Source organism: Triturus cristatus, chromosome 3_2, assembly GCF_964204655.1.
Source record: "Triturus cristatus chromosome 3_2, aTriCri1.1, whole genome shotgun sequence".
In the NCBI taxonomy this organism is placed as follows: Eukaryota; Metazoa; Chordata; class Amphibia; order Caudata; family Salamandridae; genus Triturus; species Triturus cristatus.
The window spans coordinates 892655900-892681587 of NC_140584.1; the positions used below are offsets into that span (position 1 = coordinate 892655900).

The 25688-nt window shown below is 47.1% G+C and overlaps 1 protein-coding gene and 1 long non-coding RNA gene across 2 annotated transcripts in view; one reads left to right on the plus strand and one right to left on the minus strand.

Annotated features, from left to right (window-relative positions):
• The window catches only part of LOC146858399 (uncharacterized), a 28075-nt gene extending 8230 nt beyond the window's left edge, over positions 1-19845 (minus strand). Inside the window, exons 1-2 of the long non-coding RNA XR_014980021.1 lie at positions 19723-19845; positions 15152-15226 (exon numbers count right to left, since the gene is read on the minus strand). This is a non-coding gene — a long non-coding RNA (uncharacterized LOC146858399). The remainder of the gene's footprint in view (positions 1-15151; positions 15227-19722) is intronic.
• ITGAE (integrin subunit alpha E) overlaps positions 1-25688 on the plus strand; it is an 847690-nt gene that overhangs the window by 811435 nt on the left and 10567 nt on the right. Inside the window, exons 30-31 of the mRNA XM_085649316.1 lie at positions 2237-2332; positions 22864-22974. Of these exons, the coding sequence (XP_085505442.1) occupies positions 2237-2332; positions 22864-22974 (207 nt within the window). The remainder of the gene's footprint in view (positions 1-2236; positions 2333-22863; positions 22975-25688) is intronic.

A 25688-nucleotide genomic window follows, 5' to 3' on the forward strand; every position in this document is an offset into this window, starting at 1 on the left:
CATAAGGATTTTAGAACTAATTTGTGATCTGTGCTCATATTGTGATGTTGCTTGCCACCCAATGTTGAACAGCATCGTTTCTGACATACCTCATTTCTTCTATGTCTATTGTGCTATGTGTGTATTAGCCAATGGTGTTACACTTTTCATTTGCACTAAAGCACTTTAAATACGACCTTGCATACTCCTCTGGCGTCATGTGATCAAGGCCTCTGGAAGGCTGAAACGCGTCATGCAGGCAATGCTGTGAGATAAATAAAAAGATCATATTACTCACTCGCAACTTGGGTCAGTCTTCGTCTATTCCTGCTTTCTTCAAGATTGTCGAATTGCAGGAGTGTTTCAGGCGGAATTCTCAGATATATATATATATATATATATATATATATATACATTTAACCAAAGGACGGGCACCACTAGGTCCTCTACTGGGGAGCAACTAAGGGGAAACTGCAGAAATTGCAGAGGGATCAAAATACGGCGTCACGCCATTTGTTAAATTTACCTAGATGTGCACCCGCAGGTCCAGCTCATGCCACCTTACATTGGCTGCCACTCAGTAAGAAAACTTATTTTTAAAGCCATAGGCTTCTTTCATAGAATGTTCAAAGGCCGGGGCCCACGATATTTGGCCTCACGTGCAATGCCACCATACGAGCTGAAGCCTGGATGGGCGGTTGATCTTTTGGTTTCCTTGTGGCAAAGATATGGAATCCTCTGCCTCTACAGCTGAGGATGGAACCTTCGGAAAAACTCTTTTGAAAGAGGCTTAAAACATGGTTTTTCCAGTTTGCTATAGAACAAGGTTGTATTGGGTAAGATAGGGTGATGGAAGCTTTCAGGCTTTGTGACTGTTAGTAGGTGAGGATTGTTGGGTTGTAGGCTTCTGGGCTTTTCCCTCGCGCAGGGACACACCTTTGAGCGTAACCAGGCACTTTATATATCAGATTATTATTATTATAAATAGAGTTGTTTCAAATTATGGGGATCAGTGAACACTTTAAAACGTAAGTACTCTTGATTTGCATTTAAAAAGAAGAGCAATTGACCACAATAATTTATATTGAAGTGATACTATATGAAAATATTACCTTGTAAAGGTGGAGTTTACTATAAAATAGTTATGTTAAGTTTATGTCTTGCAACAAAGACTTTCATTCCACTGTTACCAATAAATCTAACATTTGAAGTTGTATGCTCTGGTATTGGGTATTTTCTTTGGCTCTAAAAGTAGAAGAACTCCTTTTTTGAACCACTGTGGGAGCAATCACCTTCCCCTTCAGAAGATTTTCTGGATCACTCATTGCTGGCAGTTCCATAACTTGTGATACCTGTGATAACTTATAGTATCACACTTATCAGAATTATATTTTTTTTTGTCTCACTCACTACATACTGGGTGCAAGAAAAACCACAACAGTATTTTTAGCAGGTTAAGCCTGCAGGAATTTAAAGGAAAATAAAGGCCCCCAAAAACACGATGACTTACAGATGTTGGTGGGGTATGCCCCATTTTGGGGGAAAACCTGTAATTGGTACTGTTTATCTCACCCAATAAATAACGTACTCCACGGTATGATTGTTTATCAGGTGCAATAAATATCGCACCTAGCACTGGACCATTCGTAATGACGGCCTAAATCTATGAGTAATGCTAGAGAGACAATTACACCAATATTGTGAATCATTCTCATTCATCCCCTGTTTCTACATAATTTTTTGCTACTTGCTCCCTATCAAGTTTGTATGTATGTATGTATATATATATATAATCTATATATAGATATATATATTGTGTATACAATTATAGTGAAATATTGTATAGTAACACTTTCGCTCTTTAGTATTCTTGGTGCTTCAGGTAAGTGTATGTAAAAGTCAGTCCTGAAGGAAACACTGAAATAAAGTACATATACTTCCAGTTGCGTCCGAAGGAGAAGGTAAAGGGGAAATTGGTTGGTCCCCATGAGGATGACGGAAACGAGCAGGTCTTCGAACCAGTTCAAAGAAGATAACGTTTGGACGTGGGATCCCACTTTGTCAAGAAAAAGTGACTATTTCTTTGTGGATAACCAAAATTCCACTACAATTGCTACTAAAGGTTTCTATTACGGTAAACAGTAGAGGCTCTTCAGTCCGTGTGGTTTCTACTTAGATATGCAGTGCCCTTCTGTTTCTTCCATTGCCATTGTCCGAATGCCAGCTTACTAAATGGCCTATCTGTCTTATTTCTCAGGTGGTAGAAGATAAAATAGATTTGGTGGTCAGCGCTGAAATAAACTACAACCAATCTCTCTATGCAGCCTTAAAGTTAAGCAATCTCAAAGAAACGGTAAGGAAAATTCATGAGACATCTGCCACTATGATTCTTCCTGCTTGCCTGTAAAATTAGAAATACCCACAAGTATATTGAACTGTACAGAGTTAAATATTCTAGCAAAAAGACATGCATAAGAATTGCAGCAAATTTTTAGTCTCTGCAAAGTTATTCTGTTATTTTCAAATATTGAATGAAGCAATAGCGAATGTATTTTAATTTAATCCAGATGTTTCCAGCACCTTGATTTGCAGGGATGTCGTTTTGCAGGAAAATATAAACACAAAAGCCATCTTTATAAGAAGTATTGGCCTGATTTAGAATTTGGCAGAGAGGGTACTTCTACACACTTGAAACATAGTACCCTCTCTATTAAACGGAAGGTCTACTCGCCTCACTTAGAATGAATGTGGACCTTCAATACAGCAATGACGGCCGACTACTACATCTCCATCGCTGACATACTCCCCTGATGAACGACGGAGGGAGGGCCATTGGTGGTTTGGCCATTTGAATGCATGCCCAATTTAGATTGGGCAGTCAAATGGCTGCTTTTCACTGATCATCAATGCCAGGTAAATCCTGGCAGTAAGGGGCAGCCCCCACACTATGGGATAAAACTCAGATTGTGTGCGGGGGTCATTAGTTTTTCTATTTTCAAAAACAAAATTCCGCCTTGGAATTTTGTTTCTGAAAATAAAGAAACATGTTAGAAGCTTGATAGATGGTACCTGTGACAAATTGGGTTTCTGGTAGCAGGAGTAAAACCCTAATCAAGCAAGAACCACAATCCTTGTCAGGGTGAGCCACGAGCAAACCCTAAATTAACCTGAGCTGAACCCTCAGAGTAGTCAGGCTTAACTTGGAGGCAATGTGCAATGAATTTATGCAGAACATCAAACAATAACAAAGAGAAAACAGAACACAGGAAAAATCCCCCACCAATTTAGTACATTAGAGTATTTTTATAAATAAAACAAGACCAAAATGACAAAAAATCCAATCAGTAGTCCTCGAGATCTGCAATTTTAAAGATTTATGTATAAATAGAGCCAAAGAGAACAAAGCGCCAACTGGTCACGCTGGACCGTGACAAAGTCACAAGTTCAGGCCAACTGTGTTGGAGTGCGCCCAGCTAGAGGGACCGAGTTAGACCCGCTGTTAGACCTGGCACCTTGGCGTGAGTTTCCCTTCCACTTTTTGATGGTGTGCCTCGATTGTTTTGCTGGTGTTGTCCGCTCAGGGCACTGCGCCACGGCTAATCGGTGCCGCAGTGCAAGTGCTCCCTAAGTAACGTGTACCTGTAATTGATGTTCATGATTGGTTTATTGGATTCACTGTCAGTCCCCAGTAAAGTGCACCAGGGGTGCCAGGGCTTGTGAATGCCAATGCTGCTGGTGGGCTTGCAGCGCTGGTTGCGCCACCCACGGAAGCGGCCTTGTAAAGTATGTCTAGGGTCTGCCACCACCGACCCTGTGCGCGGTCCGGGACCGTCGCGCTGACTGCGCAAGTGCCCCCACTTGCCAGTCCCTAAACCTTCCCTTACCTACATGTTAGCCACCCCTCTGGTAGGCCCGAGGGCAGGGTGCATTGTAGGCATAAGGTAGGACATGCCCTGATGTGTGTGGCATGTCTTAGTAGTGAATTACAGCCCTTGTCGTTTTTCACTATTGAAGGCTACCTGCTCTCCTTAGGCCAGAATGGGCTGCTGGGATCACGCCAACGCTGTGACCCCAGTGGACTCAGAGAGCATGGTAGAGTGTCAAGTTTGGTATGCCTGAACTCAGGATGATAAGATACTTCTTGTAGTCAAGTTTATTTTAATATCCTGGGTTTGTAAATACTACTTTTAGAAAGTTAGTATTTACTGACCTGACCATCTCAGTCCGCCTCTGCTGTGTGTATGTGTTCTGCCTGGCAACAGTAAGGAGCAGGGTGGGGGGATCCCCAGAGACAGGTTGGCTGCCAGGTGGTGGGTAGAGAGATTACACCTGGATGGGTGGGAGGAGTACACCTTGACTCTTGAATAGACCTGTGCTCTGCCACCACAAAGCCGGCGCCACCCCCTGTGGGGCGGCTGATGTCTCTGCCCTGCTGCTGAAAGGAAAGAGCAGAGTCACCATAACAAAGTGCTCCAGAACTGGACTGAGCCAGGCCTAGGCCCCCTGGCGCTAAAGAACAAAAGAATTGGTGTATAAAAGTAGGAGCCTGGCTCCTAAGAAATCAGAATCCTGTTTACCACAAAGAACCTCTGCCCGACTAGAAGGAGAAGAAGACGCTGGAGGAGCTGGCCTGCTGCTTGCCTTGCTGAGAAAGGAGAGGAAGAGACTTACTGAAAAGACTTTGCTACTTTGTGCTTGAACATTCTCCAAGGGCTTGATCTGAGCTTGCCCCCTGAACTGAACCCCAGGAACAGTGGGTTCTCTGTGCTTCTTGCTCATCCTCCAATTCGAGCCGTGTGGGCATCCCGCTGGAAAAGAGACTGCGCCCCTCATCGCCCCTCCTAGGGCCGTGACACTCAGAAGCTCGCCTGCCTCCCACCCGTGAGAGCCCCGCTCCGTCCCGAGCCGCTCTCTGTCCCCGGGCCAGGCCGCCTGCATCCCTGTCACCGCCTGCTACTGGAGCGCGCTGAACGCGCTATCACCCCTCCTGCCGGAAGCCGTCCGACGACTGTGATCTACGCCGGGTCATCCAGCTGCACTGACTGTGCCCTGTGACCCCGCTTCGCTATCCTCGGACATCTCAGGCCGCGCCGCCCCCGCTGTGGAGACCCTCCTGCACCGCCGTGCTAAAGGGTCGCGGGCCGCGCCTGCCTACTTGCCCACACCTGCTGATTGAGGACCCAAGAACACTTCTTAAGCCGAGAGTCGCACCGACCTGGGCCGACTCTCCACATCAAGAAAGAAGTTCCAGTATCGGGCTCGGGGCCCGCAACGCCTTATTTCCCCGTTCGCAGGAGACGAACTCTGTGAGTACTGGAACCACAAGTAACATTTGCAAGAGACTGCAAAGTACCCATTTGAAGCTACGAACAACGAACATTTGCCTGCTTTACAACCTGGTGGCATAGCGGAAACGTTATTGGTCTTGTGATAAGTCTGCTGAGATATATATACCTTATTTTTACATAAAGAATCGTATTTTTATATATATCCAAGTCTGGTGTCCGTTTCTGGGGGGGATTGATGTATTTACTGTGTGTACGATTGTAAGTGCTTAACCAACAACGCCTGAGGAATCGCCTTGGCTGCTCACGCCACGCACCTAGAGGGTGAGCAAGGGTCATTCGCGAGGGGTTATCCTGCGCCCTGACGTGGAGGATAGGGTTCCTGCTTGACACAAGGGCAACCTTGCGCCAACCAGAGATCCCCGACTCTAACATTGTTGGCAGCGGGTGGGATTTCGGATTTGCACTTGTAATTTACATACAGTGAATTATTAATCACCAGATAGTGAGAGCAGACCAAATAACGCAGCCACAGGTTTGTAATTGTTGAACTTTGTTGAGACATCTGCCATTACTGCAACCATGCCTGGCTCACACTCCGCTGGGAGGGCCCTCTCTGTGATTTCTGGAATCGATGAGGTGGATTGGGAGAGACTGGAAGGCTACACGATGGAGCAATTGAAAGGCTACAGTGTACAATTCAGAGTCCCCCATGCTGGATGCAAGAGGAAGCCCCAGTACACCAAGGCGTTGAGAGCCTGGAAGGAGTCACGAGACCTACGGAATGCGGGGGACATCGTTCCACCCGACAACCTTGAGGAGCCCAGCAGAGTCCGGTCGCCAGAGGAGCTGGCAGACAGGGCAGCAGACAGGGCGCATGCAATGGAGATGGCAAAGTTGGCAGGACAGATGGAAATGGAAAAGCAGAAGTTGGCCCTGGAGGCACAACAACGCCAAATGGATCATGATATCAGATTGAAGGAGTTGGAGCTGAAGGCGAAAAGTTTGGACACCGCTCCTTCTGGTGGCAGCACTCCACCAGCGCAGGTAGAGTCCAAGGTGTACATCCCCAAAGATGTAGTAAAGGAGTATTTCAGAAAGGATGACATAGGGCAGTGGTTTAGGGCCTACGAGGTGGCCATGTCCTCACACCGGGTCCCTGAGAAAGACTGGGGAGCGGGGTTGTGGGGAAGGTTCCTTGCTGAAGGGCGTGACACACTGTTAGATTTACCCTTAGATCTCCAAACCTCATACCCCCATATGAAGGAAGCTTTAATGACCAGGTATGGGTTAACTCCGGAGCTATATAGACAGAGGTTCAGGGAGACCAAGAAGATCCCTGAGAGTACGTATGTGGAATATGTGACCTTTTTCTGCAGAGCGCTGGATGGTTGGGTGAAGGGTAGCAAAGTGAATGATTATCAAGGGCTGCTTGATTTAATTGCATGGGAGCACTTGTCCAGTCAATGTTTTCCTGAGCTACGCCAGCACCTAATTGATAGCAAGCTGTCCAACCCGAGGAAGCTTGCTGAGGAGGCGGACCGCTGGCTCAGCACCAGGGTCCACAAGGGTCAAGTGGGAGACTCCGCCAAGGGTGGGCAGGGTCCCCAGCAGAAGAGTGGGGGGGACAAGGGTAAACAGAAGGGGTTCCAAAAAGGCCCCCAAAGTAATTCCCAAGGGAACCAGCAGAAGGGTTCTCAGCCTCCCCCACCCCCGCAGCAGAACGGGGCCCCGACAGGTAGACCTGTTCCAAAGGGGCCCTTCAATTGTTATAAGTGTGGTGACCTGGGTCACATTGCCTCTGATCCTAAGTGTCGCCTGTTTGGCAAGACCGCACCCACTGGTGCTCCCCCCCGGCAAGTAGCTAGTGTTAACTTTGGGGAGGAGGTCGCAGTCCAGGAGGGTGGGGGTCCCGGGCAGATGACCCTAGTCTCGCTAGGAGACAGTGAGATGGTCCCTGTAACCTACCTGCCCTCTAACACTAAGAAATATGGGCAGGTGGTGACCATCAATGGAAAGAAGGTTGAGGCTCTTAGAGACACGGGAGCCAGCGTGACCTCGGTGAGGCAACACCTGGTGTCTCAAGAGCAAATTGTACCCAATGCCTACTGTAGGGTTGTCAATGCTGACAACGTAGAGAGTCGTTGTCCAATGGCTCAAGTTCCCTTTGAGTGGGGGGAGGTCTCTGGTACTCTACAAGTCGCTGTGAGAACTGACATGCCTGTAGACTGTCTGCTAGGGAACGACCTGGAGAGTTCCCCTTGGGAAAAGGTGGAGAAGACCACGCATCTGAGGATGGTGGGTCTACCCGACTGGGCGTGCGTGACCACCCGGTCCATGGCAGCCAGTAGGGGTGTTGAGAGGGTCCTGGAGCCTGAGGGAGAGGTCCAGGAACCGGCCTTAGGGAGAAGGCGCAGGAGGCGCGGGAAACCGGCCCCCGAAGTTCCCACGGCCCAGGAGGAGGCAGACCCGGAGGGGGATGCTCTGGAGCCTACCGGGGAACAGATTGCCGAACTGGGAGATCTGCCTGAGCTGACCCATTGGCAGCAAGAAGGAGGTCCCTCCAGGGAGGAATTCTGCAGGGAGCAGAAAGAATGCCCTTCTCTCGTGGGTATGCGGCAACAGGCTGCAGACCAGGCCAATGGTGTTCAGGCCAAAACACACTACGTATACTGGGAGAGTGACCTCCTGTATTCCGAGCCTAAGGCTGCTGAACCTGGGTCAGCCCGTGTGCTGGTGGTACCCCAGAAGTTCAGAACCTTCCTACTGGGGCTGGCTCATGATGTGCCGTTAGCAGGACATATGGGGATGGACAAGACCTATGACAGGCTTGTCACCCACTTTTACTGGCCCCAAATGCATAAGAATTCAGATTCCTACTGCAGAACCTGTCAGACTTGCCAGGCAAGTGGTAAGAGCGGAGGGAAGCACAAGGCTCCTCTGCAACCTTTCCCGGTGGTCGGTACGCCATTCCAACGAGTGGGTATTGACATTGTGGGGCCTCTGGACCCCAAGACAGCCCTGGGCAACAGGTTCATCCTGGTCTTGGTGGACCATGCCACCCGGTACCCTGAAGCCATCCCTCTGAGGACAGTGACGGCCCCCGTGGTGGGACGGGCACTGATGGGAATTTTCTCCCGAGTGGGATTCCCTCTAGAGGTGGTGAGCGACAGGGGGACCAATTTCATATCCACATATATGAAATCCCTGTGGAAGGAGTGTGGGGTAACTTACAAGTTCACCACTCCTTACCACCCCCAAGGAAATGGGTTGGTTGAGAGATTCAACCGAACCCTCAAAGGCATGATCATGGGCCTGGACGGTCCAATGAGGCGTAAGTGGGACGTCCTCTTGCCATGCCTGCTCTTCGCTTACCGAGAGGTGCCACAGAAGTCTCTAGGATTCAGCCCCTTTGAGCTTCTGTATGGTCACCCGGTAAGAGGACCTCTGAGTTTGGTAAAGGAAGGCTGGGAGCAATCTCCCAGGAAACCTCCCCAGAGTGTATATAGTTACATGCTGGCCTTCCGAAACCAGACTCGGCGTTTCAGGCAACTTGCTGAGGCAAATCTGGAAGCCAGCCAGGAGGAGATGAAGCGGTGGTACGACCGGAATGCCACTCTGGTAGAGCTTCAACCTGGACAAAAGGTGTGGGTCTTGGCCCCAGTGGAGCCTTGTGCACTTCAGGATAAGTGGACAGGTCCATTTGAGGTTGTGGAGCGCAAAAGTCCTATCACCTACTTGGTGGACATGCAGACTCCCAGGAACCCTTTTAGGGTCCTACATGTTAACCGCCTTAAGCCCCACTTAGAGAGGACCGAAGTGGGCATGCTGCTGGCCACTGATGATGGAATGGAAGAGGAGACCGAGCCTCTTCCTGACCTCTTAGTGGCCTCTGAGAAAGATGGGTCAGTGGATGGAGTTAACCTCTCACCCACCCTGACGCCCGAACAACAGGAAGACTGCCGCCACTTGCTGGGACAGTTTTCCGACCGATTCTCCCTGGTTCCTGGTGTCACAGATTGGTGCGTCCATGATGTGGACACAGGAGACAGCGTACCTGTGAAGCACAAGGCTTACAGGGTAACTGACAGGGTCAGAGCTTGCATTAAGGAGGAGGTCTCCAAAATGCTTGCGCTAGGGGTGGTTGAGTCCTCCAGCAGTCCTTGGTCCAGCCCCGTGGTCTTGGTCCCAAAGGCTGCTGCGCCGGGAGCCACACCTGAACTCCGGTTCTGTGTGGACTACAGAGGACTCAATTCAGTCACGAAGACTGACGCGCACCCCATCCCCAGAGCTGATGAGCTCATAGATCGGCTGGGGGCTGCCCGGTTCCTCAGTACGTTTGATTTAACGTCTGGGTACTGGCAGATCGCCTTGACCGACGGGGCCAAAGAGAGGTCAGCATTCTCTACACCAGATGGGCACTTCCAGTTCCGAGTCATGCCATTTGGGATGAAGAATGCCCCTGCCACCTTTCAGAGGTTGGTCAACCAGGTACTGGTTGGGCTGGATGCGTTCAGTGCCGCCTACCTGGATGACATCGCGGTGTTCAGTGCCACCTGGCCTGAACACCTGCGCCACCTCTGGGAAGTGTTGATGGCGCTGCGCCGAGCAGGCCTCACGATCAAGGCAAGCAAGTGCCAGATCGGGCAGGGTTCCGTGGTGTACTTGGGACACCAAGTGGGGAGTGGCAAGGTGGCACCCTTGCAACCCAAAATTGAAACCATCCTGGCTTGGGAACCCCCCAAGACGCAGACCGCAGTGAGGGCCTTCCTGGGGCTCACTGGGTACTACAGGAGGTTTGTCAAGGGCTATGGAACGATCGTTGCCCCCTTGACAGAGCTGACTTCGAAGAAGCAGCCCAGGAACGTGATTTGGACTGACACCTGTCAGAAAGCTTTCGACACCCTGAAGACTGCCATGTGCACGGCGCCCGTGCTCCTGGCCCCTGACTTCTCCAAGGAATTCCTAGTACAGACAGACGCTTCAGAGCATGGTGTAGGGGCTGTTCTCTCACAGATGACTGAGGAGGGCTGGGACCAACCCGTAGCCTTCATCAGTAGGAGGTTACTTCCACGGGAAAGTAGGTGGAGTGCAATTGAGCGAGAAGCATTTGCTGTGGTCTGGGCGCTGAAGAAGCTAAGACCCTACTTGTTTGGGTCTCACTTCCGGGTTCAGACGGACCACAGGCCCCTCAGATGGTTGATGCAAATGAGGGGTGAAAACCCGAAGCTGTTGAGGTGGTCCATCTCCCTACAGGGTATGGACTTTACGGTGGAACACCGTCCTGGTACAGATCACGCCAACGCTGACGGTCTGTCCAGGTATTTCCGCCTTAGTGACGAGGAACCCCCTGGGCAAGGGTAGTTCCCCCCACATTTCAGCTGGAGGGGACACGTGTTAGACCTGGCACCTTGGCGTGAGTTTCCCTTCCACTTTTTGATGGTGTGCCTCGATTGTTTTGCTGGTGTTGTCCGCTCAGGGCACTGCGCCACGGCTAATCCGTGCCGCAGTGCAAGTGCTCCCTAAGTAACGTGTACCTGTAATTGATGTTCATGATTGGTTTATTGGATTCACTGTCAGTCCCCAGTAAAGTGCACCAGGGGTGCCAGGGCTTGTGAATGCCAATGCTGCTGGTGGGCTTGCAGCGCTGGTTGCGCCACCCACGGAAGCGGCCTTGTAAAGTATGTCTAGGGTCTGCCACCACCGACCCTGTGCGCGGTCCGGGACCGTCGCGCTGACTGCGCAAGTGCCCCCACTTGCCAGTCCCTAAACCTTCCCTTACCTACATGTTAGCCACCCCTCTGGTAGGCCCGAGGGCAGGGTGCATTGTAGGCATAAGGTAGGACATGCCCTGATGTGTGTGGCATGTCTTAGTAGTGAATTACAGCCCTTGTCGTTTTTCACTATTGAAGGCTACCTGCTCTCCTTAGGCCAGAATGGGCTGCTGGGATCACGCCAACGCTGTGACCCCAGTGGACTCAGAGAGCATGGTAGAGTGTCAAGTTTGGTATGCCTGAACTCAGGATGATAAGATACTTCTTGTAGTCAAGTTTATTTTAATATCCTGGGTTTGTAAATACTACTTTTAGAAAGTTAGTATTTACTGACCTGACCATCTCAGTCCGCCTCTGCTGTGTGTATGTGTTCTGCCTGGCAACAGTAAGGAGCAGGGTGGGGGGATCCCCAGAGACAGGTTGGCTGCCAGGTGGTGGGTAGAGAGATTACACCTGGATGGGTGGGAGGAGTACACCTTGACTCTTGAATAGACCTGTGCTCTGCCACCACAAAGCCGGCGCCACCCCCTGTGGGGCGGCTGATGTCTCTGCCCTGCTGCTGAAAGGAAAGAGCAGAGTCACCATAACAAAGTGCTCCAGAACTGGACTGAGCCAGGCCTAGGCCCCCTGGCGCTAAAGAACAAAAGAATTGGTGTATAAAAGTAGGAGCCTGGCTCCTAAGAAATCAGAATCCTGTTTACCACAAAGAACCTCTGCCCGACTAGAAGGAGAAGAAGACGCTGGAGGAGCTGGCCTGCTGCTTGCCTTGCTGAGAAAGGAGAGGAAGAGACTTACTGAAAAGACTTTGCTACTTTGTGCTTGAACATTCTCCAAGGGCTTGATCTGAGCTTGCCCCCTGAACTGAACCCCAGGAACAGTGGGTTCTCTGTGCTTCTTGCTCATCCTCCAATTCGAGCCGTGTGGGCATCCCGCTGGAAAAGAGACTGCGCCCCTCATCGCCCCTCCTAGGGCCGTGACACTCAGAAGCTCGCCTGCCTCCCACCCGTGAGAGCCCCGCTCCGTCCCGAGCCGCTCTCTGTCCCCGGGCCAGGCCGCCTGCATCCCTGTCACCGCCTGCTACTGGAGCGCGCTGAACGCGCTATCACCCCTCCTGCCGGAAGCCGTCCGACGACTGTGATCTACGCCGGGTCATCCAGCTGCACTGACTGTGCCCTGTGACCCCGCTTCGCTATCCTCGGACATCTCAGGCCGCGCCGCCCCCGCTGTGGAGACCCTCCTGCACCGCCGTGCTAAAGGGTCGCGGGCCGCGCCTGCCTACTTGCCCACACCTGCTGATTGAGGACCCAAGAACACTTCTTAAGCCGAGAGTCGCACCGACCTGGGCCGACTCTCCACATCAAGAAAGAAGTTCCAGTATCGGGCTCGGGGCCCGCAACGCCTTATTTCCCCGTTCGCAGGAGACGAACTCTGTGAGTACTGGAACCACAAGTAACATTTGCAAGAGACTGCAAAGTACCCATTTGAAGCTACGAACAACGAACATTTGCCTGCTTTACAACCTGGTGGCATAGCGGAAACGTTATTGGTCTTGTGATAAGTCTGCTGAGATATATATACCTTATTTTTACATAAAGAATCGTATTTTTATATATATCCAAGTCTGGTGTCCGTTTCTGGGGGGGATTGATGTATTTACTGTGTGTACGATTGTAAGTGCTTAACCAACAACGCCTGAGGAATCGCCTTGGCTGCTCACGCCACGCACCTAGAGGGTGAGCAAGGGTCATTCGCGAGGGGTTATCCTGCGCCCTGACGTGGAGGATAGGGTTCCTGCTTGACACAAGGGCAACCTTGCGCCAACCAGAGATCCCCGACTCTAACACCCGCTAAACAAGATTAACTTAAATCCTGCTTGCAGATCTCTGCAAAGTCCCATGCTGAGGATGCGTCATGCAGCCGAGGCAATGTGTTGTTTACGAGGAGCTGTGAAATTCTGATGAGAAGTCCTGCATCATCTTTGAGGATCCCACCAATGAGGGTTTTTGCTGCAAAGTCCAGAGTGGAGGATGTGTCGCGCACATGAGGTGATGCATTGGTTCCAAAGAGCTGCAAGGCTTTGATGCAAGAACCTGTGTCGCCGTCGCAGCTGCCGTCGATGACAGATTTGTGATAAGAAGGCCTGAATTGAGGCAGCTTCTCACAGCGGCAGTTCCGATGCAGGCTGCAAGGTCGATGCGGAGTTCTTGGGTTGAGAGAATCCTTGCAGCAGAGGGGATGCATCGGTTCTGCTCTGCTTAATAAAGCACAGCAGAGGAGAGCCACGGATCCACAGAGGGGCTGGCAGAGCCCCTTCAGGCCCACTTCCAAGGGTCCGGCCCTTGTCATCACCAGTTGACAGGGTAGGCCTCACAGATGGTAGAGTCCGGGTGTCGGGTTTAAGGTTGTTGGAGCCTTCTGTTCCGATGGCTCTAGCCAGGAGGCCAGCCAACTAGCCCTTCGAGTCACTCTGGAGTCCTAGGTTCAATATATGCAGGTCTAGTCCTTCTAACCCAGACAAAGGGGCATCAGGTCAGCACAGATGGGCAGCAGTTCAGCAGAGCGGTAGTCCTTTTCAGCAGCACAGCAGCCTTTCTTCCTAGCAGAGTCTCCACAGGTCCAGATGTGTACTGGAGAGTTGGTGCCTGGGTTTCAATATTTATACCTAGATCTTCCTTTGAAGTGGGAGAAGCTTCTGGAGTTTTCCATTTGAAGGAGACAGGTTTCCCACCTTCTCTGACCTGGCCCCAGATAAACTACAGGGAGTATGCAGCCCTGTGTGTGGAGGAGGGGCACAGACTATTCATGCGTAAGTTAAGCTGTGCCCAGCTCTCCCCCCCTTCCTGTCAGTGATGGCCCATTCAGGCTGTCTAGGAGGAATACACAAAGCCCAATTGTCAGCTACACCCAGTCATGTGACCCACAGACAGGCTGCAGGCACTAAAATAAAATTCTAAGGCAGGAAAATGCCATCTTCTAAAAGTGGCATTTACATTTTTTAAATTTAAAGTCCGACTTCACCATGAGAGAGGATTTATCATTATAATTCCAAATACATCAAACATAAACTGGTTACCTGCTCCCACTTAGAAATTATCACTTATTAAATGTAATAAGGTAACTCCAATGTTATCCTATGGGTAGACCTTGCAGTATTGAAAAATGAATTTGAGAGTTTTTCACTACCAGAACATGTAAAACCTAAAAAAAAGCGGGTAATATTTTTTAAATACACTATACCTTCCCTCTGGGCTGTCCAGTGCTTACCCTGGCCTAGAGGTGACTTACATGTATTAAAAATGAAGTTTTGGGCTTGGCAAAAGGTTTTTTTGCCAGGTTGACATGAAAGTTTAAAACTGCACAAACAGGCTGCAGTGGCACACCTGATACAAGTTTGAAAGGGCTACTTAAGTGGGTGGCACAATTAGTGCTTCATGTCCACTCGCATCATTCAATTTACAGGCACTGGCACAACTAGTACCACTCTACTGGGAACTTAAAAGTAAATCAAATATGCCAATTGGATATAAGCCATTTCTACTATATTTTAAGGAGAAAGCACAAGCACTTTAGCACTGGTTAGCAGTGGTAAAATGTGCAGAGTCCTAAAGTCAGCAAAACAGAAGGCTGTAAGCCAAAAAGATAGGAGATGACCCTTCAGAAAGGACCAAGGCCAATAGGACTGTCATGTTGACTGAGCAGTCCGTCAGAATTTGAATACATTGACAGGAACTGCCTTGACAGCAATTCCTACCAGTGTACAAGATGTCCACAGGGGCAGTGGACATCTAAATTCAGAGTGCGTTAATCTGTCAGGGCAAAGGAATATTTTACACCATAGCCATTTCAGAGTTATAACCATACTAAATCAGCCCCTATGTCTCAATTGTAATATTTAGTAGCTTCACATACTGTAAAAAAAAAACTTTAGGTTCTACATTTCTTCACATAAAACAAATTCCTCCCATCTTTAGTAAAATCACTGTTGGAGTCTGTGCTTGAGGAAACACCTGTGCATTTGTCTTGAAGTTTTAGCTTTTGTGTGTGGAGACGATGCTAACAAATCTGAAACAGCATATCTAAAGTCCTAGGCATGAATTGTCTCTTTGCGCTTACCTTGCCTGTTTGATTGTCACCCACAAAGAGCCGGAGAGTCAGAGGGCATCTGTTTATTCTTCAAACGGCTTATTCCTGATAACGAGAAAAATAAGCAAGCTTTTTTTTTACTTAATGCATTTTAAAGACCGAATATACTCAAGCCTCTGTTGTTAATACATTTATTTGAATCAGTGTTACTGATGACAATGGGCATTAAGGGCCTAATTCAATGCCGGGGCAGGACCACCCGACTAGATGTCGGTGGTCCCGCTGCCCACATTAGGATGCGACCGCCTTCACGGCGGTCACACTGTGTATACTTTGCTTTGCGGTGTGTGCTGCGGGTTGCAGCACATGCCGCAGTATAAAATATACGTATTCCAAACATCCCTGCCCTATGTGGCAGGCACCATGCTGTGTCTCCCACATGGTGCAGGGATGTTTCAGGGGCAGGGCTCATAGCGGAGGGCATTGGCAGAAGGGGGCCTGCTATAGGCCACCAAAGTCAATTTCCACCAGCGGAAATTGACATCCTAATCCCTACGGCGGTGCCTGAGCATGCACCGCACCTTTGTAGAGAATAGAAGTCCCACCCCCGCATTGACGGGATATTTGATCCTGTCGGACGCTGTCTTTTCCTTGTCAGCCGAGATCCGACGCCTGCATCATAATGCTGCGATCGGATCCAATCAGGGCCGGCTTTAGGGCGGTGCGGCCGGTACCACCGCACCGGGTGCCAAGCTTTGGTTGGGCGCTTACAACACACACGGTTTTGGAGGAGGCAAGGTGGGTGCCTGCTCGCACATATTTCTGACCTTTAGCTTAGAGGCTGTGTGGGTGCGTGCGTGCCACTCCTCATACCAGGAGAAAGATTACGAAAGCAGTTTGTCATTTAAAAAGACGAGCGCTTGCTTTTCTTTTTCTTGGTGTGCAGCATGGCATGCACATTCTGTGCGGAAGAGGGCCAGAGGTGTCATAGGCCTGTCATGGGAGCAGGAGGCCCTTGTGGCTGCACCATTACCATGGGGATTTTTTTTGCCTTGAAAAAAACGATCAGGAGAGCCACAGCTGCTAAGAAAATAACTTTCAAACAAGTGTATTCTCGGCAATATGTTAAAGTCATTCATTTTGGTCTCTAAAACACCGATCTGTTTCTCGGTATTGTAATACATCTTAAGGTAATCCACGGCAGCGGGACAGTACCTGGGTTTAGTTATTTTTCATCTTCTACAATGGTTGCATTTTATAGATGTGTGTTTTTGTCGTTTTTTTATGTCCCAAATTACTCTTATCACGCCTAAGCTGAATTGAGTCACTTCTAGGTGTCTGGGTGATTGCAGGGTACCACTTGAAGGAGGTAGGAGTTACTTCAAAGTGCATGTCAGTAGATCAGATCAATGTTTACTTGTGTGCTGATAGTAATGACTAATTTATGTGAAAGTGGGTGATGGAGGTGCACAGTTGTGGGTATTAGGAGCGATCAAAAAGGAAAAGAAAATTCTGTATTTCTAGATGAAGGACGCAGAGAGACAGAGAGAGACAGAGACAGAGAGAGAGAGTGTGTGTACACGCGCGTACAAAAGTATGCTGGAGTAGGTGACGTAAGGAATCAAATGCTAAAGGTCTGAGTGAAAAGGGTGATGAAGGAGATTTGAGAGAGGATTTCAGAAAGATGCAGAGAATAAGAGGGTCTAAGTGTGTAGCAGAAGGAGAGAATGCAGAGGAAAATGGTACGTAAGGAAGAACTGGAGTAAATAATTTACTTCGAAAGAAACTCCTTCCAAAGAACTTGGAAATGTTTAATTCACAATCTTATATTTTAAGAATTGATTGATTTTCAATTCTAATTATTCACATGGTGTTATTTATTTATGTGAGACTGTTAATATGCACTGGCAAAGCCAATAGGCCTGGCTTGTTTTAGGCACATGTTTGTTGCTCTGCGATCTATCTGGATACAGTTAAGAAAACTCAGTGAGGCACACAATAATTTACAGGTAGCACTAAATCAAAAGAACAGGATTCTACTTCAAATATTTAAAGTCACAAAATTAATTGAACAGTTGTTAGGTTTCTTTGGCCATGGTCCTTTTGGAGACCCCCCTACAATCCTGTTCCATCCCACTCAAAACACTGAAAGGGGGAGGGAGAAGGGGCACACTAGAGTCATCGGCCTGCATCTTTGAAAGAAGCATTTACTTTTAAATTCCTGACTGTGCTGTGTGCAGGGAAGGGCCATGCTAATGGTAAGCACCGACAGTAAATACAGCCTGCCATTGAAATGTGATTCTATGCTGTCTTAGATTGAAGTCTTTAACTTTACAAATAAAAAACTCTGATCTGATTCTCGGCAAAGACTGTAAGAACCCTTGATGTCATTCAAGGCAGCCACACAGTTCTGTTTTACAGATCACTCATTTTAGAGCACGTTGCATGGTATGGGCCCCTAACCTCCAGGAGTATTTCTTTTTCTCTGGTGAGTTTCTGTAGTTCTGGTTTTCATTCAACGATCCTTGTATGGTGCGATTTTAAAGTGTGAACAGATGTTGAGGATGGGACATAATTTAGAGCTCTGGAGTTGAGACTGAAACCAGTGTATGTCGTTGTAAGTGCCTGTCACTACGTCAGAAAATTATCAAATTACATGTTCCTCTATTCCTTGGCCACTTTGCAAGAGGAGGGAGATGAAAGTGGTTACACATGGGCCAGTGGATCCCCCCCCCCCCTTTCCTGTGTGTTCCCTCCTCATCCCACACTCCATCATCCATCCCATGTCCACTGCCCTCCCTGTTAAGGAGATAATCGGGAGCACATGCAAACTGCACATGGCTGACAGCTCTGGAGACAGAATAAGGGTCACATATGGGCCAACTAAAATTATTATTCTATGGAAAATGATGCGGATACACCGCTGTGAGATTACAGACCGCACCAAAGAAAGAAATGCATAGTTTGATGTGTGGGGAGAGGGGGCGCCAACAGAGATTGTTGCACAGGGCGCCACCATCTCTAAAGGATCCAATGGGCTGAATGACGGTGGGATCGCTACCGATGGCCTGTCGGTGGCGGTGCCACTGCCATCCTAATCAGGCCCTATGTTATGCATTCATTTCTCAAACAGTCTTTTCATGAAAATATTTATACAGATTCATCCTAGGCTATGCCTATTAAATTGGTACCTCAGTTTCAGGTCATTAAAATATGTCACAGAAGATGGAACTGTAAATGCTCTCGTAATCTGCTTGTAGGGCATGTGATTGATGCAAATCGTAAATGAATGCAAATATGTATGAGTCAAGGTTTATTTAAATGTAATTAATAATCAAAGGGAAAACCACAGGTAGGCAGGCCATCAGAGGGCAAGGTCACAGTAGTGTTGTGAGCTGAGAATTCTACAGAGGCAAACTTTAATAAAGGTGACCTTTGTTATTTTACTCCACACAGAACAGTACTAGTAAAAGAAAATCTATACGGTGGTTTGAGTAAGCAAAAAGCAAAGACAAAAACACAATTAATGAATAAAGAACTTAAGAGCCCACACCACCTAAAATTAAACTGAGAAAAACTGCAAAAATGAAGAGAAATGGATACGAAGGTAAAAGCTTAGCAACCATTTCCAGAAGTAGTCCTTATATAAATTAACAATATAGAGAATTCTTGAATCATGTGTCCACTAGAGGGCAGCAATGTTCCAAGTATATTTATTAGGGAATGTAAGCGCATAAAGCTTCTCAGAGGCAATTAGGAGTGACTGTCATCAGCTAATTGAGTACTGTACACTGCCTATTATTATCTATGTTGTAATCCAGATGTGTAGGCTGTTGCTGGGAGGAAGTAGCTTCTCAAAGTTCAGGTTAGTTTCACTAAAATGTTTGTGTAGGTTGGTAATTCAGGACTGGTCCCCGAGGCTCCACTCCTCTTTAAATTCGTTTTGATAAACTCCCAGGATCCCACAGCTAGTGTTAGTCTGAGTTCCAGGCTCGCCAGAGGTACTCTCCCAAGCAGGCAGGCTGCCGTGCCTGGCAGGATTGGCCCAAATGTTACTTTGGAATCAAGTCCTGGAGGGCTAAGATTCAGGCAGATGCAGCTTTCCTAGTCTCATTGTGTTTTTTAAAGCAAGCAGATTTTCTTTTAGGAGTGCCGGTTTTGATATATTTCTCCATCTAATGAAACGAAGTGACATCCAAAGGGAACTTCAAGATATGGTTATTTGTGCACCCACCATAGAGTCCATGTCAGCAGCCGGACGCTACAACTGACTTCCATCTAATGAAGTCAATGCGTTCCGATGCTGACATGGTTGGCATTCTTTGAACGGAACAACATTTAAAGAAACCGATCACAACACATCTTCCCTTAATAAAGCATGAAAAGAAAAAGAACAAAGAGTTAGGAAAAAACATGAAAGATAAAAGGATCAATAAAAAATCAATAAGAGCAATGAAATCTACCAACCATTAAACAAAAAACAAATAACAATGAAAATGAAAATGTAAAGTAACATTTCTACTTGAGAATAAAATCTTGAAAATGCGAAGGTGGCCATCTGGACCTAACAGGACGTCCAGAAAAGTCAGATCGAAACTCACCATCACCACTATGTGTGTGTCTGTCCATAGACGGCTGATCAGCACGAATCTCACCATTAGCACCCTGTAGATTTGTTTATTCGTGCACCCACCAGAGAGTCCATGTCAGCAGCCAGACGCTACAACTGACTTCCATCTAATGAAGTCAGTGCGTTCCGATGCTGACATGCTTAGCATTCTTTGAATGGAACAACATTTAAAGAAACAGATCACAACACCATCCTTTTCTTCTTTTATGCTGGTTCTAAATTCCAAGTGGGACACATTTAATTTTTTTTTTGAAAAGAGAGCTAGAACTCTAGCACACCATTGGTCGATGATCCTATTTTAATCCATTAAAAGTTAGCACAGCCTTTACTCCCGCGTTCACTTTATATCTCCTACCCCAGTCACATTGACGAGGAACGTTTATTGAGGTGTAGTGCGTGGTGCCTCACTACTTCTAAAAAATGGCAAGTGAATCAGTTTCCCAGTTAGTATTCCTTTGAACTGGTAGAACATCTGCATACCTGATTTTGATAGCCAGCTGGCATTGACCTGGATCTGACCTTTATCTCTCTGTTTATTTTGAAAGTGTTCATAAGGAATCACATTGCTCAATGGAACTAAATCAGGGAGCGCCATGTTCAGAGCTACAGGGTGTGTATAATTTTAATAGTCCTTGTGTTTGCCAGTCCAAAATTTGTATGGGAGGTTTTGCTAATAAAACGACTTCTGCTTTATTGGATGACTGTCTCTCCCGAACCTTCCTCTGGAGTATCTTTGGTTCTTGGGAAACAGTCACTCATCTGCTTAATGGACCCATGTGTAATGTTAAATCCACAGCCAGTTCTGGCTGATAGGCAAACAGCAGTGCACTTGCTAACAGATTAGAGCTCATGGTTATGAAGTAAAAAAGCTAAATTAGAAGTCACAAGAGGAAATGGGCTGCTGACTAAAAGCCTGACTGAAGGTGCCTTGAGAGAACTTCGGAATACTGCAGTCACCTGGCAGGATGATCTCTGAAAGCTGAGCAGCCTTTTGGCAGGGTTTATCACATGTCAACATTATTATTGGCAGAACTGAGGAATAGTCATCACATGGCAGGGAAACCTATAAAATGCCAGCAGGGGTGGGTAAGGGTCTGAGAGTCAGTCATGTGGAAAATTTGGTTCTGATAGACTGGTAGAGCTGGTTGCCGATTATTCACATGTCACTGAAAGATTGGGAGAGCTAGTCACAGTAACGTCTGAAGTGTTGGCTGACTCAGTTGAGTTAATTACCTATAAAGCCCTTCTCACCTCTTACAAGCAAGCCATTATAATTAGGAAAGTGGATTACTATGATGGAAGCCGTCCTCCTCACATTTAGGAAACAACTTAAAACGCTCCTATTTAGGGAGACGTTAGTCACAGTGTAATTCTGCTGCCTTGTGTTACCAGTTGCCATCAGTGATCCTGGTGACTCTCTCTAAAAGCGCTTAGAGGCCTGAATGTGATTTTTGTGCTATATAAAATACATTTAACATAACATACAGGTTGAGTCATACCTTAGTCTTGCATCTGAAAGTGCATCAGCCCAGACTACTGCATTTCCCAACAATACGTTTATTATTACCATTTTCTAATTCAATAGTATCAAGCTGAATTTCTGATAGGACAGTCCAGTAGTACTGAGAGCTGCCCTGTGAGGTAGAAGAAACACATTTTAGCAGAGGATATGTCAGTCGGGCCTGTGAATCAGATGTGAGTTTACGGATGAAGTGAACAATCCACATTCAAAATTAAAATGGGGGAAACACCCAATTTAAATCAATTCAAATTAATTCAATTCAATTTAATTAAGTTCAATTAAGTCCTGCTTCTATAAAACATGGCATCCCACTAGGGCCTCTCAGTGTTCAAAACCCTACAGCATACAATGATGAGTATGGTTATGTATTTATAGCAAACTTTCATAATCAAGTACTACTGAGGGAGAATTTTAATACTTATAGCAATGATTCTAAGAATTATAATGGAAACATGTTTAAATGCATCCGTTTATCAGATTTATTAATGCTACTGTCATCTAAAATATTCCTAATATATTAATGTTGATAATTCTAAGACCGGTTCAAGGCAACTACTAAAATCATTTGTATTAAATGTGGTTGTTACCTCAAGACATATTCAGTAAAACATGGAGGTTGTTCACTTTTTAGTACTGAATTAAACATCAAATCACAAAACATACCCGGGAATTTTTTAAGAATATATTCCTTTATTAAATAACATTGAATAATGCTGAGTAAACTGAAAATACATCTATTCTAACCACCAGGTTAACCAGTATGTGGTGCTGCTCATCCTGCCTTCTTCATACAAAATCATTCTTTCATTTAACTGAGGGAAGTAGCCATACCAACATAATTCTTTTTTCCTACTACAACAATAAGGAATTATATTGGAGATAAGCAAAATAGTGGAAGTATCTTACAGATTTAGCTTGATATGGGTAGTACTGTAGAGTACTACATAATACAATGGCATAATTTTGTCTCTATTGCCAGAGTACCTCAGTGCGGCCCCTGTTCATAAATTGTGAATTCATTTTCTATTGTGCTCTCTATTAAAGGTTTAAGTAAAATGTTTGAGAGTGACATGAAAATTGGAGATGATCTTAAGATGATGAATGGTGTGTTAATAATAGGCCTGGGCGGAGTTCATGGAGTTTCGCTGCTCAGAAATCAGCGAAGTGACCAAACAAACTCAGCCACGGTATGCAATGTTTTGCAAGCGGCAGAGGGCGTTTGTTTATGCCTTTCACAATGATTTTCAGTGCCGGATGATTGTGTTGCGCAGTTAAATCAGCGCGGATAGCACCATGCACAGCGCAAGAGGGTATTGCTTCTTTTCTGCCACTCCAGTAGATATTCCGCGTTGAGAAATCTCCCCAGGAGGTGGATTTTCCTTGCTTGCCAACTTGACGTTGGCGAGCGTGAGCGAGGAAAAAAACTCCACTCTGCGAACTCCGCATGCTCCTCGGAGTGCGGAAAACTCTGCAAACTCCACAAACAGAGCGGAGTTCACCGCCCAGGCCTAGTTAACAATTGATGATATTTTATCTATAATTTTACAGTTTCATATTTTCTATAAATAAAAGAAATTTCTATCTTTGTAGATCACAGTGATGCTGTTGAAAGACCGCGTATTTGTCACCCTGCCACTAATCATAGGTAGCACAGCTGGTGGCCTGCTGCTGCTGGCTCTGATTGTCATCATCATGTGGAAGGTGAGTGTTTGTGTGCAAATGGAAGCATCCAGTTTTCTGCTCTGTTATCAGTTTTTGACTACATATATACAGGTTTTCACTTCAACCAGCTACCATATTTAGTAGAAAAGAGTTCTGAATCGCGGGATGACAACACACTTTACATAGGGCTCACACAGTGTGGTGAAGTCAGAAAGATGCCAATGCACCACAAATCTTGATCAAAGAAGAGCATCATCACTACTAAACAAAGTCCGCTCCTTAAGAGAAGGCATTGGAGGATAGAAGGAGACAGCTTTCACTGAGCCTGTGTGTTGTATTTTAATTATTTATGTTTAGAGGAGGTGGGGTGCAGTGTAATTGTGCATGTCACCTTTCATTTTATGATAATGTTTCCACAAACCCTGTACTTTTAATGCTTCTGTTTAGCTCACTTAGGATTTACTGGAGCCTACCTTTAAAAGCAACAAAACTATTAAAAAATAAAAAACACCACCAAATCACCAGGTCCCAGGCCCAGCTCTTCCGGTGCTGCTGCATTGCTCTTGCTCCTGTCTTCTCCTTGCTTGTTCCCCATTTTCTGAGTGCTTTCTCCTTGCTTTTCCCTCGTTTTCCACTGCTTCCTCCTTCCTTTCATGTCGACTGAGACCGCCACAGCACAACTCCAGTACATTCTACTCAACAAACGATCGCTCGGCAAACAAGCCATGGAGATCTTGGATACGATCTCATACCTCACCCTGGACGTCAACTTTCTCACAGAGACCTGGCTGAACCCTGCCTCCTTGCCAGATATCACCATTGCCACACCTGAAGGCTACAAGATAGCACACCAAGGACCGAATCATCAAACATAGGGGTGGAATTGCCATCATCTACAAAGACACCATCTGCTGCGCAACCTCCCCATATGACCCAAACCTGATAATGGAGCATCTCAATTTCCAACTTTACATAGATGGAAAAAGCACCATCAGAGGTACCCTCCCATAAACACCATCGCAATCATGCACAAGATTCTGCAAAGCCATTCCTGACCATATCGCCCTGATGGGCATCGACTCAGAGCATTGCATCTTCCTAGGAGATCTTAAATTCCACCTCAATGACCACGATGACACCGACATAATCGACCTCCTGAAAAGCATGAGCAACATCAGCTTCCAACAACTTGCCACCGATCTCACCCACATCGCAGGACCCACAAGTACAGCCATGTCTCACAGGTCTTCTGGACTGACCACAAAGAGTGTCCACTTCACCATCTGTACCTGATGAACCAACACTAGTATCACACCCCCAGCTCCACACCCAGAAACTGGAAAAGGATATCAGAAGACCAGTGAAATAACGCTCTCAATTCCCACCTCCAAGACACATTATCTGACCCAGAACAGGCTGAGAAGAACTTCTCCCAGTGGAACACAGAATGCGCCAACACATTTGCCCCCACCAAGCCAGCAAAATCCAAAGTACTGGCCAGAAGAGCCAGCTGATTCAGCGCAGAGCTGAAATCCTCCAAACACAACTGCCAACAACTAGAAAGGAAGTGGCGTACTAGCAAAAAGACAGGAGATCATATCACTTTCAAAACACCACTCATCCAGTACCATCATCTTGTGAGAGAAACATAGAAAAATGCTCTAGCAGACCGCATAGAAGCTAGCACAAAACACAGCAAAGAGCTCTTCACCATAATGAAGGAATTCTCCAAACCTGCAGCCACAGAGAATGACATTATCCCCTCTCTAAGAATGTGTGACACCCTGTCAGACTTTTTCTATTACAAGAAGTCCGCCATCTATGAGAACTTCGAGCCCCAACCCCCCACCGTGAACAGCATCAGCCTACTCACATCCATGAACACAAATCCCGAACACCTGCTCACCCATTGGGACCCTCTCACAACTCAAGCCGCAATCGCCATCATGAACTACCGTACACTCCTGAGCATCCATGAACCCATGTCCTCACCACATCTTCAACCTTGGGAGCAAGAGGATTAGCGACGAGCTCAAGAAAGTCCTAAAGTGGGGCCTTTCCTGAAAAAACTATCCACTCACCCAGTAGGTCCAAAGAACTACTGTCCCATCTCCCTGCTCATCTTACCAGCAATGGTTCTCAAAAAGGCACTCAACCAGCAACTCACTGAACACCTGGAACACCTCAAATTCCCGAACTCCTCCCCATCCGGATTCCGAGCAAACCACTGCACCGAGATTGCCCTGATTGCAGCCACTGATGACATCAAGGCTGAAACTCCTGGACTGCGGTGAAGCAGCAGCCCTAAACCTGCTGGATCTATGAGCCACCTTCGACACCGTCTCCCACCATATCTTGATGAACAGATTCCACCAAATCGGAATCCACGGAGATGCCCTCAAAAAGATCGCCTCATTCCTCACCAGAAGAACCCAGAGAATCCGTCTTCCAGCATTCACATCGGAACCCAAGAAGATCATCTTCTCTATCCCCCAAGGATCATCCCTAACACCTTACTTCTTCAACACTTACATGACCACTGGGCCAAAATCATCAGATCGCACAGACTCACCATCATTTCCTATGCCGATGACACCCAGCTTATCCTCTCACTGTCAGAAGACCCCTCCGCCAAGTCAACTTCCATAGATGTATGTTGAACATCACCGACTGGAAGAAGGACAACTGTCTCAAGCTTAACATGGACAAGACTGAAGTCATCATCTTTGGGAACAACACCTCGCCATGGAATG